Below are 14242 nucleotides of genomic sequence, written 5' to 3'. Positions count from 1 at the left end.
AAGTAAGGTTCTTGCACCTCCAGATGCATTGGTGAGGGTAGACAAAAAGTAGTATTTAACTGATCCATTTAAATTATCTATCCTTTTTGTATTTTATAATGTTATACAGTACTACATATAGTTTATAAATATACACATATTGAGAATGTGATCAAAGTTTCTTGTTGATTCTTTTTAACTAATGAGGTACACCATCACAAAGGTTCGAAGGTCCTGCTCTGAGAGACTGCATCTGCTGTTCCATGGCTACAGGATCAATGACCACCGTCAAAATATCAGTTCTTCAAGGGGACTTCTAGATGGCTGTTACCAATTGTCCCGAGGAGTCCCCTACTGTCCAGTCCAAATGACTCTGTTACATCTACATATAACACTATAGATAGATGTCACAAGCATATTGTTGAGTAAAAGAAGCCAAACACAAGAGTACTTACTGTATGAGTCTATTTACGTAAGAAACAAAAACAGGCAAAATGAATCAATGTTGTTTGAAATCAGGATAGTGGTCGCTTTTGGGACTAAGTGGAGGCTGGAAGTGACCACAAATGTTAATTCTCTTTCTTAAACTGGGTGCTGGATTCATATATGTGTTTACTTTTTTAGAAAAGCTTTTTGAGCTGTGTGTATGTGATTCATGCACTTTTCTGTATGTAGGTTTTACTTCAAGAAAGAGTTTCTTGAGTGTTGATTTGCTCAGCTCTGTAAATTGCTCTGAGGATTTGGTTAAAAAAAAAAAAAAAAAAAGGACTTTGAGGAAGGTATGTGGAATGAGGCTCTCTCATTGTTCCATCTAACACATGACCGTCCATAATAATGATTCCAAACCATAATTTATGGGAAAGACCATACTTATACTTTTGGCATCAACATCAACAATTTGGTTGTCTACTAACTTGACTTACTTTGCAACAGTTTTAATTATGGTGAATGGATTATCTTTTCATTATGTTCTTTCTGCTCAACAATTCTGTAAGTGCCTTACAAGCAGAACCTTGTTGTCTACTTCCTTTGGTTAAAAACAACACTGAAGAACAGCTCACAGACTGCTATGGTTAAAAATGACACTGAATAAGTTGTTGAGATAATACACTCTGAATGGATTTATTTTCAACTTTTGAAGGATACTTCTTGGGGTTTTGAAACAAATTAGTGACAGACTCTTGCTACTACCCTGAGAAGCCTGGAGTGCAAGGTTGAAGAGAGTAGGGACAGCTCTAAAAGCACAAAAGCACCAAGTCCTAGTCAATGAGGGCTTAAAAATTAATCTGCATATCACCTTCAGGATATATAAATTTTAACCTCTCTTCTTAACTTTTCTGGGTTAATTATTGCTTCTACTCATCGAGGGAAAAAAAACTTCGGTAGAGTGCTTTTCTATTTACAGGACAAATTCAAATTATCTATCCATTAAGCCCACAGCAAAATCTTATGGAAAAGAGATCATTGTCATTATCCTTATTTTATATAAGAGGAAAATGAGGCTCAGAGAAATATATGCTTTGTCCAAGGGCATTCAGATAATGTGACAAATCCAGTGAACATAAACCCTCCTTTTTTTCACTTCAGAGCCACAACAGGCTTTGTCTTACTGATCTGTGTATCCAACCCAGTTCTAGTGTGTGTATATGTGTGTGTGTGTGTATGTGTGACTGTTTTTCCAGTACTGCAGATATTGAATACTGTTGTTGTATACAAGGATAGAATAATATAACTTGATTAAATGTTTGATACTAGTTTTTTTAAGATGCTTGTATTTTGTTGATGTTTTATGGTCACAGAGTCACAACGAGTTGATATTTTCAAAGGAAAGAAATTGCAGCCTTCTTTGTAAGAAGTGATTCACCTAGAGCCTATTTTATTGTAAGATAAATTCTTTTTCTCTTATTGAGGTACCTTTTATCTAGGATGGTCCTAGCTATTTTAGATGAAGAATTCAATACCATAAAGGAATGATCTACCTAGGACTACAAAAGAGAAGGTAGAGACCTGAGGCTAACTGCTAGATAAATTTGCTACAGATCCATCCCAACAAACACAAAGTATACCTCCTACCTGAAATTGTCACTGCTTTTTAATTTAGGCTGGCTTACTGCAAGTTCAGTAGTTGATGATCCTGTTTGGTTTAAATTTTTCTCTAAAGACATAGTCTGAGAGCACAATCTTAGCATCAGAAACCTTGACTTCAGTGGGGCTCCACTTTTTGATGTCAATTTAATGCCAGTATATTTTATGTTGTAGAAGCAGTAATTTATGAGTTATCCTTAACATTTGATCTAGTGTCTCTTAGTCACAGGCATGACACAATTCTACATTCTAGATGAAACACACTGAAGTAAGAACATGAAATCAAACCATGTCTTTGTTTAAGATTAATAGTAATTTAGGTTGTTTTGTAGAAAAATAAGGAAATAGAGAAAAATAAGACTCAAAACTCAATAAGTTTTGTTAGGGTTACCAAAGACATTTCTGTTCCATTTCATTTATAGTTTGTAAAGAAAAAAAAAAAAATCAATGATCTTATCTTCTTTCCCTTCAACATCTGAAATTGGGTCTCTTATTTTGAAAGCCAGGGTATGTGGTTTCTCTGATTAGTACGTGTCCTTTGGAGGCCTCCAAAGAGAGACTATTCATGTTCTATGAATTAGCAGCACTGAAATATTTTACCAATATATGAGTAAACAAAAGCATATCAGCAGTTAAGCACATTTTATGAGCTGAGTGAAACAGAATATTCATAAGTGGAATGGAAATGACAATGGAATAAAGGACAAGCCTGGGAGTTTCATGTCTCTCAGAATAGAGAGATAGCCCACGAAGACATTAACACTCCCAAACCATTCTGATAATAAGAAGGAGAATTCTCTGGACCTGATATCATTTAGATGGCCTAAGAAAGAATTCTCCTTGTATCTAGGCTGCTAAATTTAATTTATCTGAGCAAAATAGGTGAGTTGATTTCTCTTTTGTTTGCTATTTTTTTTTTCAATTGAAGCTTTTGTTTATCAGGCTTTCTCATTTTCATGGTTAGAATACAGTTAAATTCTACAGACAGATGGGTTTTAGCCATGCTAATTACCATGGTGATCAATTAACTCAGCTGCTGTTTAGAATAGAGAAAGCTACATAAACAACCTGGAAATTTTGTCTTTTATAAGACAGTTGTAGAAACACCACCTATCATGCATATAATTCATAAAATATCAAAATGACCATGTTGTTGTGGTACAATGGGCTTCTTTATTTATTTGAGATCCTTCCAATATACCTCTCTTCTATGAGGAAACATACATCCATTCTATCTGACCCAAAGTGTCACAATAAATGAAGTGACCTGTCACATTACTGGCTTTTGTGGTGGCATGGCTGGTGGCTGGAGGCCTCTTCAGACCCTTCCTGTTTGGACGGCGTGCTAATTACTCTGTGCCCTGGGGTTAGATGTCTCATGCGTCAGAAGTGAATATATGTAGACAATGCAAAAACTGGTTACTTTCAGAATGTTTTGCCCTGTATTATCCATATATGTGTAGTGTTATCAACACCTTTTTAAAAAACAAAGTATTATATTCACTAATTATATACACTCACACTGAAAGCACTTACAAGGACATTTGGAAATTCCTGATGCAGCCTCTACACATTTTCTAATAAAATATCTCCACAGACTAGACAGTAACAATCTAAGACTGATAGGCAAGGCAATGCCAACGTCCTGAAGGAATCTTCACTAACTCTAAAGCAGATGAAGGTGAACTGAGAACAAGACCTATGCAGATTTCAATCCAGGCACTGCATAGGCTTTTCCTCCTGATAAAGACTGTCTCTTAGCTTAACCAGCCAGGCTCTGTACAGAAACAAACATGGATATTCATTCTGTTTGTCTGTGTGGGTGCCTGTGTGAATGCTAGGTTTCAGGGAGAAGGCTAGAATATTATTCCTTCCCTGTACCGACCCTACTATTCTACTGCATCCATTTGATAATAGCATCTACAAGGAAACAGAATGAACAGTAAAATGTATGTGTGTAAGAGGAGAAAGGAGTCAAGTGTATGGCATGACACATCAAGGAAAGGATTGTTCCTCTAAACCCAGGGGGTAAAATTTAACTATGGCTGTGACCAAATCATACTTCCAGGTTGAACTCAGTAGCACTTTCACCAGTGAGCTTTCTGCATAGTCCTACTCACTCCCTGCACCCCTCACCCAAACAAGTAACCTCTATCTAAGCACAGCATTTTATTTATACATCTATCACGACTTTTACTAATTTCTGTTACATAAAATGATTCAAAGCGCTTGAGTCTTATCTGGCCTAGTAGATATCTTGTTCTTTGGAGGAAAGTGACTCCTATTCATCTTTCTGTCCTCAAAGCCCCTACTAGTCCACTGATTTGCTCATAGGAAGTGGTCATTAAATATTTACTACGAGAAATTATTAACATGTTTCTGAGCTAATCTCCAAGTGGCAGAAAACTGAACTAGTTAAACAAATCTATAACTTTCCAAATACATATTTTTTTATAACTAATTGGACCAAGCCAAGATACTTCCACTGGTTTCTCACTAGGACTAAGTATACAGGAAGGACAAAGCAGAAAAGTATAGAATCCACAAGTAAATTATTGATAGAACTATTAAAGTGTATTTGAACTTATAAATAGATCCCACTGGCATTTCTAAACTATCGTGACAGTGTTTTTGAGATGAGCTCATTACAAGTTACTATAAACGAGTAAACGATAAAAAGTGGTTTGAATAATTTTCCTCAGTCACAGCTGAATTCAAAACATAAGGCCCTATTATCATTTCTGCTACTATTTTGTGTTATATGGCTACTCTCACAGCAGGAATAGGAAAATAAATACATTCCTTTTCTAAGGTACACTGAAAGTTAAGAAAAGTAATTATCAACCCACAAAGTTATAAATTGTTTTTATCCTGCTTTTAATTTGTTACACTAAATTTATTTAATCTATAAATGTTTCCCTCACAAATTATAAGTAATCTTTAAACCTTCAATAAACAAGGTGGGCATCCCATAGATCAGAATATTTTTTATATTCTTATATTCTTTTATATTCTTAAGACATTTTATATTCTTAAGACAAAGTACAAAATCATAGTAGCAAACTTTCTTTAAAATGAAAATACACATACATGTATATTTAGACATGGAAAGTATATATATATATTGAAACACTAAAAGTTATCAAGAGATTATATTACTTTCAATATGCAGTGTATACCTTAAAATGCATCTCTTTTTATGATGTTGTTAAAATGATAATCTATAAAATAAAGTAATAAACAAAGGCACGATAAAAATACTCCCGCTGAAAGGTGACATCATCTTCATTGCATTCTCAAAGTAATTGAAAACATATCCTGAGTGTGTGCTTGCTCTTTCTCTCCACGCATGTGTGTGTGTGTGCACACGTGTGCAGGCATGTGTGGGTCTTCTGTTCATATTCTTTAGTTTCTTACAATAAAGAAAAAACACTAGCTGAGTTCCCAGCAGACTAATTTCTCAGGTCTCATGAGTTTCTTCAATTACGTATCTATTTATGTATTTAAGAGGACTTATCATGGTCTTTAAGCTTCAAAAATGGGCAATACTAAACTTTTTTAATAGGGGAAACCTCCAAACAAACTAATAAAAAGCTTAAACTTCCATCAGAGCATTTTAACGTGTCTACTAAATGATTAACTACCTGAAGAAATAAATGTTATTCATTAGTGGCAGTTCTGGCACAATGTATTGTATTGCAAACAGAAAAACAGCGGGAAAGTTAGTTGTTTAACCTATGAATACAGTGGGAAACTTAGTTGTTCAGCCTATGAATACAGCTTTAAAAATTCTGTATCTTTCCCTAAATGGCATTGAAAATCTCAAGTGATGATTTAACTGTTTTAATAGGTCTCAATTACACTATATTTTTAAAGTAACACCAGGCATGTATTTAAAGGAAAGAGTCAAAATACAGCAAGCTAATATATTTGCTTAATGTGGTTTAATTATTGTATACACTACATAATGACATTCATGTAGCTATATTATTTTTTCAGATAAAGGACATTTGTTTTGCTCTGTAAAGCAAGAGATGGTACTTTAAACATCAGCTCACTGTACTAAGTGGAACCATTAATTACCTGGATTTTTGCTGCATTAAGTTTTTATAAAGAAGCAAGTTATAAAAGGTATTACTGTGAATTTACTTCAAAAAATAATTTTGGGGCTTCCCTGGTGGCGCAATGGTTGACAGTCCGTCTGCCGATGCAGGGGACACGGGTTCGTGCCCCGGTCCGGGAAGATCCCACATGTCGCGGAGCGCCTGGGCCCGTGAGCCATGGCCGCTGAGCCTGCGCGTCCGGAGCCTGTTGCTCCGGAACGGGAGAGGCCACAACAGTGAGAGGCCTGCGTACCGCAAAAATAAAAATAAAAATAATTTGGGGGTTATTTACTTGGCCAGTATGAAATAAGTGTCATCTTTTCTATTTTATGGGTATTTAGGCTATACAATGAGAATTGATTTTCTGAGTGATAGCCCTGAGACCTTGCAGGTGTCTCACTTATCAAAGAAAGATTCAATTATGTTCCTATATTGTACTTACCAAGGAAGAAAAGTAAGAGTATATACTTCACAAAAACTCCTAAAGAAAAGTTGCAATAACCTTCAGTTACCCAGATTAGTACCCCTAGATTATTCAAACCTCCCATTTCCAAGTGGTCTGTACAATAAGGATTTAAGGTATAAGAACGTTTTACATTTAGGAGTATCTTTATATACTCCCAATGATCCCCCATTTATTACATAATTAAAAGAGGTTTTTAATTAAAATTTTGAGGTAAGAGAATTACACATATGGTATTTGAATCACCAATAATACTGAGTAAAATGAAAAAAAATCAAAGAATATACAAAATTAAGTACTAAACAGCCCCAGGAGGCTGTATTTATCTTTTCAGATTCCAGGCTTAAACCTCTGTTGCAAATTGCAACAGAGGTTTAAGATCTAGATGGTTGACTGGACCACAGAATCCGAAGGCTCCCTGCCAATCCTGACATCCTGTGATCTATGGAATGATGACAGTTCATTGGCCAGACCTTGAGTCTCTTTGCTTTCCACTGTGTGTTCTCAGTAAAGGGTAAAATAGTAAAAGGCACATAAATGAAAAATGCCACCAAAAGTAAAGAATTACAACAAGATAATAAAACATACTGCATAAAACTTAATTATGTTCAGTATGAAGGCAATGGTAACATGAAAAAAGTTGCTGGCTGCTTTTGATGTGAATCCTGAATACCTGCTTTGCCAAAAAAAAATCTTATTCTACAAAAATAATTTTATTCACTGCTTAAAAAGACAAAAACCCTAGTATTATCTCCTTAACTTATTAAGATTTTAAGCAACATTGTCTGAAGCTGGTTGGGGTAGGGGGAAAGGAACGTGGAACGTAAGCCCTACCAACTTCTCATCTGCTCCTTAGCAGAGTAATTTGCATATGAACATGTCTCACCTTATAGTTGTTCCCAAACTCAGAGGAAACCACTACTGATCTCTGATGAGGACACTAAGAACCACAGAAGAAATTTATTAACTTAATATTGTTGGGCCAAAGGGCCATCCATCTCTATAAATAGTGAAAGATAGTTGTAAATAATTCATAATTTTCTACAAGAATATTATGATGCTAGTTTTTTTTCCCCTAAATTTTTATAAAATCCTCCTTATCATGAAGTGCTGCCTTTCATGTTAAAGGCTCTAAGTCAGGCAGTCTTCTTCTCAGCCTTTTCCTCCACCCCAGCCCACCCCTACATGACTGACTTGTCATCTTTCTAAGTCCAACTCTTTCAGGAAGCCTTCCCTGCCCAACAGCCCTCTCCATATTCTGCATTTGTTCTGCATATATTATTAATTTCTCCCACATTCTGCCAGATTCTATGGTACTTTTTTAAACCCCCAATTTGTGTGTGTGTGTGTGTGTGTGTGTCCTCTATTTTAGACTGCGCTCCTTTAAGAACACAGCCTGTATTTAACATTATCATGTGCATCCCTGAAGCTTTGCACATGCTTCACACACAGTAGGCATTCAGTCAACATTCCAAACATAAATGAATATGAGTATGAAACCTTAGGATAATTAGAGCAATGAGTGAAATATAGTCCTCCACCTGAGACAAACACATGAGAAACAGGGACACCTCCCCCCGCCCCAGTTCTTTAGACTGATGCAACATCTTTCTCTAAGTAATAGTGCAGGTCTTCTGACAAGACTTGAAACAAGGAGAGGGGATGAGGCAGAGGATATTGACTACCTTTTGGTTCATAAGAAAATATACTTGGGAAGACCAAGCTAGGAAAGCATGACCTCTTTAAAGGGCAAAACACATTGTGAAATCTAAAGAAAAAGAACTGGCACTCAAGGATTTTCTAGACGATTTCCTTTTGCCCTGAGGCACCACATTACCCTTGCCTTTGTGCCTCCACTCTGGTATGGGGCAGGGCTGTGCCCTAGGGTCAGGGAGTGAGGCAAATCTGGCCTCCAGTGTGGCATTCCCCATGCATTTTACTACAGAATAGATGTCAGATTGGTCTCCTCAAGGTTCCTCTCACTCATCCATTCAAGGTAATGGCCTATTCCTAACCAGTCTCCTATTTTAGAGACCCTCTGTGTTTTCCATACAATTCTGCTCCCCAGATCCAATGGGTAAACATATCCTGTCCATTCTACTTATGAAACACTTTAATTCTCCACTGCCTCTTACATTTTCGTATTCTAGCAAGAGCCCCCTCTTTGAGCCACTGAGAAAGCCTCTACCTGACCCTCCTGCCAAAACGTATGTCTTCCATTTGTTGTGAGAAACCTCTTCCTTAAATCAATTAAATAAAACAAATAAACATCGCAAAGACCTGCTTCAAATCTCTTCCATTTCCTTTCTTTTCTCTTTTTTCTCTCCCTCTGGGGGGGAAGGGTGGGGAGGGGAGGATTCTTGCTTATTGATAATATTTAAACTCCTTGGGCCCATATGTGACTCCTTATAACTTGGCTCCAATGAATTTTTTCCAGCTTCATGTCCTGCCATTCGAATTCATGTACAGATTTATCCTATTAAGACGTTTAATGTCTCACATTTCTCTGGAAATAACAGGCCTTGTAATGAATTCTTGCTTTATACATACAATTCTTTTTGTCTCGAGTGACTCTCACCACTTTCCACGTGGGAAATGCTCATCCTTCAACATCCACTTGTCTCCTCTCTCTAAAGACATCCCTCAGCATGCTGAACACGTCTGTAAAGTACTTACCTCCGGTATTGTGATTTACCCATTTACCATCAATCTATCCCTAGAATGTGAGACCCTCAAGGGAACGCACCAAGTCTGATGTATCTTTTTTTTATACCAAGCACATAGCCTGATACTTCCCATGTAGGAAACAAGCACTCACTGTTTGGGGGATAAGTAAAAGTACATAGAATACAATTCCCAAAGAACAAAATTTTAATATGTTGTTTAGGAAAAGCTGAAACAATCTTTTTCAGACCATGGGTTAAATAGGTTTTGAAGGGCTAGCCTTGGAACCAAATGGACTCCAGTGACTTTTTTTCTATGGGAACAGGCATTCTAAGTTCCAAGCAGCACACATACAAATGGGCTTCAGAACACACGTGTCCCCTCAAGGTTCCACGAGGCCAAGCAGCAGGCACTAAGGCTGGCGAGCGGCCACCCAGACTGGTGAGTGGCTGCACCTCCTTGAGAGGTGAATGAACCTAAACAAGACACCGAGTCGTGAGGTGCAGCTGAGCCATCTACAGAGACCAGCTCCATTCAGCCAGTGAGCAACCCGATACCCTCTGCCCAGCTGGCCTTCCCGGGCCCATGCCATGCTGCTCACTGTCTACTGTGTGCGGAGGGACCTCTCCGAGGCCACCTTCTCCCTCCAGGTCAGCCCTGACTTTGAGCTCCACAACTTCCGTGTCCTCTGTGAGCTTGAGTCTGGCATCCCCGCCGAGGAGATCCAGATTGTCTACATGGAGCGACTCCTTGCCTACGACCACTGTTCGTTGGGCTCCTATGGCCTCAAAGACGGCGACATGGTCGTTTTACTCCAGAAGGAGAACGTGGGGCCCCGGCCTCTGGGCCAGACATCCAGCCTGCCTCAGAGCGATTTCACCGGGACAGCCGTGCCTGGGACATCCAGCTCCCGGCAGCACCACCAGCACCAGCGGGCACAGTCGGCCCAGCAGTCCCGCGGCCTGGACTCTGGAAAGAAGATGACCTCTGCTCAAGGGCTGGACAGCCCCACCCTGATCCGAAACATGGTGCTTTCCAACCCCCATGATCTGTCCCTGCTGGAGGAATGCAATCCTGCCTTGGCCAAAGCCCTGCTCAGTAGAAACCTGGAGACCTTTTCTCAGGTCCTGATGGAGCAGCAAAGGGAAAGGTCCCTGAGAGAGCAAGAGATACTTAGCCTCTATTCTGCCGACCCGTTTGATTTGGAAGCTCAGGCCAAAATAGAGGAAGAGATCCAGCAGCAGAACATTGAGGAGAACATGAATATAGCGATGGAAGAGGTTCCAGAGAGTTTTGGACAAGTGGCCATGCTCTACATCAACTGCAAAGTGAATGGACATCCTTTGAAGGCTTTTGTTGACTCAGGTGCCCAAATGACCATTATGAGCCAAGCTTGTGCAAAGAGATGTAATATCATACGGCTGGTGGACCGACGATGGGCTGGGATTGCTAAAGGTGTGGGCACGCAGAGAATTATTGGCCGAGTTCACCTAGCTCAGATTCAAATCGAAGGTGATTTCTTACAATGCTCTTTCTCTATACTTGAAGAGCAGCCCATGGATATGCTTCTAGGGCTAGATATGCTCAAGAGACATCAATGTTCCATTGACCTGAAGAAAAACGTGCTGGTGATTGGCACAACTGGCACACAGACTTACTTTCTTCCTGAGGGAGAGTTACCTCCATGTGCTAAGTTGGTAAGTGAAACTGGGCAAGACGAGTCTTCAGACAAGGAAATAGCAGATACTATTAAACATTCAGTCATGGATTCAGGACGAAAAAAGCATTGAAACAGGCTATAAATATGCCATCACCTGAGGGAGTCTCAGGTCTCAGGAAATTATAAGACATGAGCTCATTGGCAATGTAATCATTAAAAACATCAGTAACCACTAAACCTGGCCTTGGGACTAAGTTCTCAGAGCTGTCACTACGTAAATTGTGATTACTTGATCTTGGCCCCTCCATTTCTCTTATCCAAAAATCACTGAACCTTATCCTAAGAAGGCTCTGGAGGCTCCAACTGATTTCCAGATAATACATAAAAGGAAAACCAGCCTCTTTAGAGACACTGCCCTATGAAACTATAGGATGGCTTGTCCAAAACTGTTGCTATTTTGCAGAATTCCCTGGAAAAAGCCATTGCTGCAGCTGCTACAATGCACCTATACAAAATTATTTTAAATCAGCACTAACAAGTGTTTATATTCAGAGAAATACATTTATTTTCACAGACTTTGTTTTCTTTAGGAAAGGTACTAGAAATGGTTGGTCAATTGTACTCTTGAGTTGATTAATATTTATAAATGTCTGTTTGGGGCAGCATTAGGGCCAATTTCCTCATGTTTTACATCTTTCCTTCCCCTGGACTCCTGTGGAGTCATGCTCACTGAAATCCATTCCTAAAGGCTGTTTCTGCCATATTTGAGATAGTGGATTTTTCTCCTAGGATGTCCTAAAATAATTTCCTCTTTCTTCTGCATTCAAAGAAACTCTGATTGTAAAACAAAGGCAATCAAATAGACTTTTTTTTTTAATTATCATGCTTCTTGGGAACATGAAGATTGGGAGCCTCATGGTTGTACTGCGGTAGGAGTGGAAGGTGGGGACAGACAGTGGTCTAGGTCCCCTAATCCTCTTTCTGGTCTGTTTTATACATTAAACTGTTATTACATAAATATTGTTTGAACAAAGTGTTTCACTTTAAAATAACGTTTGAAAATTTCTGAATGAGATCTCTAAGGCCTCATTCAGCTCTATGGTCCATTCTGACAAAGCTACTCTCCATTACTACTGATAGTGAGAAATAGAAGATTCCTGACGTAATTACAATCCACAGCTAAAACCCTAAGAGACAAGGTTCAGCTGCCTGAGGCCATCAGACTCAGAGAAAATGTTTCAGGGCAGTAATCCATCAGGACTAGTATTAGAATACAGGATTCAAAGTCAAATAATATATGTTCTGATTTTAGCTCTATATTAACTAGGCAAATCAGCTTACATATAGTACAACTCAATTTCTCGTCTATAAACTGTTTCAGAGGGGAGAGTCATTTTCAGCTACTAAGACTACATTATGAACGAGGATATCCTTTACGTTTCCCCAACAAGATCTAAAGCCACCCAAAGCCTTTCCAAAGGCTACAGAAAAAAAAAAAAAAATCCTCCCCTGTAGGTCTCCCTTTCTTGGTCGGCTTCTAGGTATGACTAATCATCATTTTGTATAGAGTCTCCTCTCCCCTTCCAGACATCATCAGTTCGCCTCCCAGTATTCTTCTTCTTTATAGGTGTTCTTATGCTCATATCATTGCCCAAACCTTGTCTACATTTGTACCAGGGCTTACATCCAGTAGAGTTGCTAAAAATGACCAATAGATAGACTTCTTTTCTCCTTTTGTTTCTAATTAAGTACTAAAGACAAAAGTAATTGACGAAATGAAGGAAGAAATTCAGAGTAAAGCCAGGGATAAGCAGTTAAATGCCTGTGAAAGATGGGAACTGACCTGATAAATGCATGGATTCCTTCACGGATAAAAATTAGCAAACTCCTCAGTGTTTTCTGCTGAACTGAGCTTTCAGGTCCATTTATACAAAAAACATATCTCATATGCATATGTCACACGGGGTTGCTCAACATAAAGTTTCAGTATATGGTGTATCAGGATTTCTAACCCATAAAAGCCAATCAAAAATCACCAAATTTTTAAACTAAAAAGACAGTGTGCATGATATCAAATCCCACCACACTCACTCACCCTTCTCAGAGAAACATCACTTCTAATGTAGCTATGATGTTTCAGGACCAGACTTAGGTATAATTCTTTGTTTCTTATTTTGAGTTGAACTCTATTATTCCATAACTTCCAAAATGTTGGTCTTCATAGTTCCTTTTTTCAAGAACACACTTACTTTCTCTGGCACACAACAATCCTTTTAATATATGAAATCAATGTCATCTGAAATAAGTCTCTTTTGTAGGCTTTCACCAGATTCTATAACTGCTCCTCATTGGAGAAGTTTGGACTCACCTAAAAATTTCTGTCATGTTCCTTTGGATATATTCCAGCTTCTAAATATATTACTTGAGTAGATGGATTGGTAAATAAAAATACTTCTGTTGAATTGAAAAGCAGTGATCTCAAAGAAAAATCAATAAACAGAGTGAATTAATTAAGCAATGTCCTTGCTGATTAATTTTTTTAAGATCATTGTTTTTCAAATCAGAAAGTATTTTGAAAATTAGTTGTATGGATTTAAAGTCTTAACTCAGTCCTGTGTACACCTGAATAGATCTTAATCAATTAACTTTTAAATGGATTAGTTTTAGTAAAAGGCAGCATCTTTTGCATGTCTCCTATGTAAATCAGGTACTATGTAAAATATTTTACATATACTACTATCATTAGTCTTCAGAATAGACCTTCAAAAGAGTTATCATTTGACTGTATTTTACAGATAAGAAATTCAAGGCTCAGAACTATTATGAAACATTCAAATATCCAAAGCTTACTGTTTTTTAAACTTTTTTTGGCAACAATCTGCATTTTAAATTGTGACCAAGTTTTACATCACACACACACAGGCAAAAGCACACAAACATCTGTCTTTGAAACAAAAAGATTCTTGAAGTAATATGAAATGTTTTATCCTTTCCTAGCCTATTTCTTTAAAATGTTATATTTTATTATTTAAAAAATATTTTAGACATGCCCCACTAACTGTACCCAAGGTCTCCTGATCCACAATTTGAAAGGCCCTGACTTCCCAGATTGCCTGATTCAAGTCTTTCTGATTTCAAATGCCACGCTCTTTCTAATATGTAACCTTCTTGACATGACCCATTTTAATTCTAGATACTGGCACAAAACTGTTTCAAAGTTTCATTTTATGAAGACTACCAAAACACTACCAGTAAAAATGGAAACAGAGCAGCAGTAATCAGAATACA

General features: G+C 37.9%; 2 protein-coding genes across 3 annotated transcripts in view; one reads left to right on the top strand and one right to left on the bottom strand.

The window, feature by feature from the left end:
- Positions 1–14242, bottom strand: part of PDGFD (platelet derived growth factor D) — a 237211-nt gene that overhangs the window by 98223 nt on the left and 124746 nt on the right. The gene's annotated exons all lie outside the window — the stretch shown is intronic.
- On the top strand, positions 9800–11084 carry DDI1 (DNA damage inducible 1 homolog 1; the record flags this gene model as incomplete). The annotated part of the gene is made up of 1 exon (XM_082659193.1): positions 9800–11084. The coding sequence occupies exon 1, from the start codon at positions 9885–9887 to the stop codon at positions 11082–11084; it is 1200 nt and encodes a 399-aa protein (XP_082515319.1). The 5' UTR covers positions 9800–9884.

Source organism: Grampus griseus, assembly GCF_964374135.1.
Source record: "Grampus griseus genome assembly, chromosome: 8".
NCBI lineage: Eukaryota > Metazoa > Chordata > Mammalia > Artiodactyla > Delphinidae > Grampus > Grampus griseus.
Note: the sequence above shows the minus strand (reverse complement) of the source record. Positions and strands in the feature narration are given on the sequence as shown.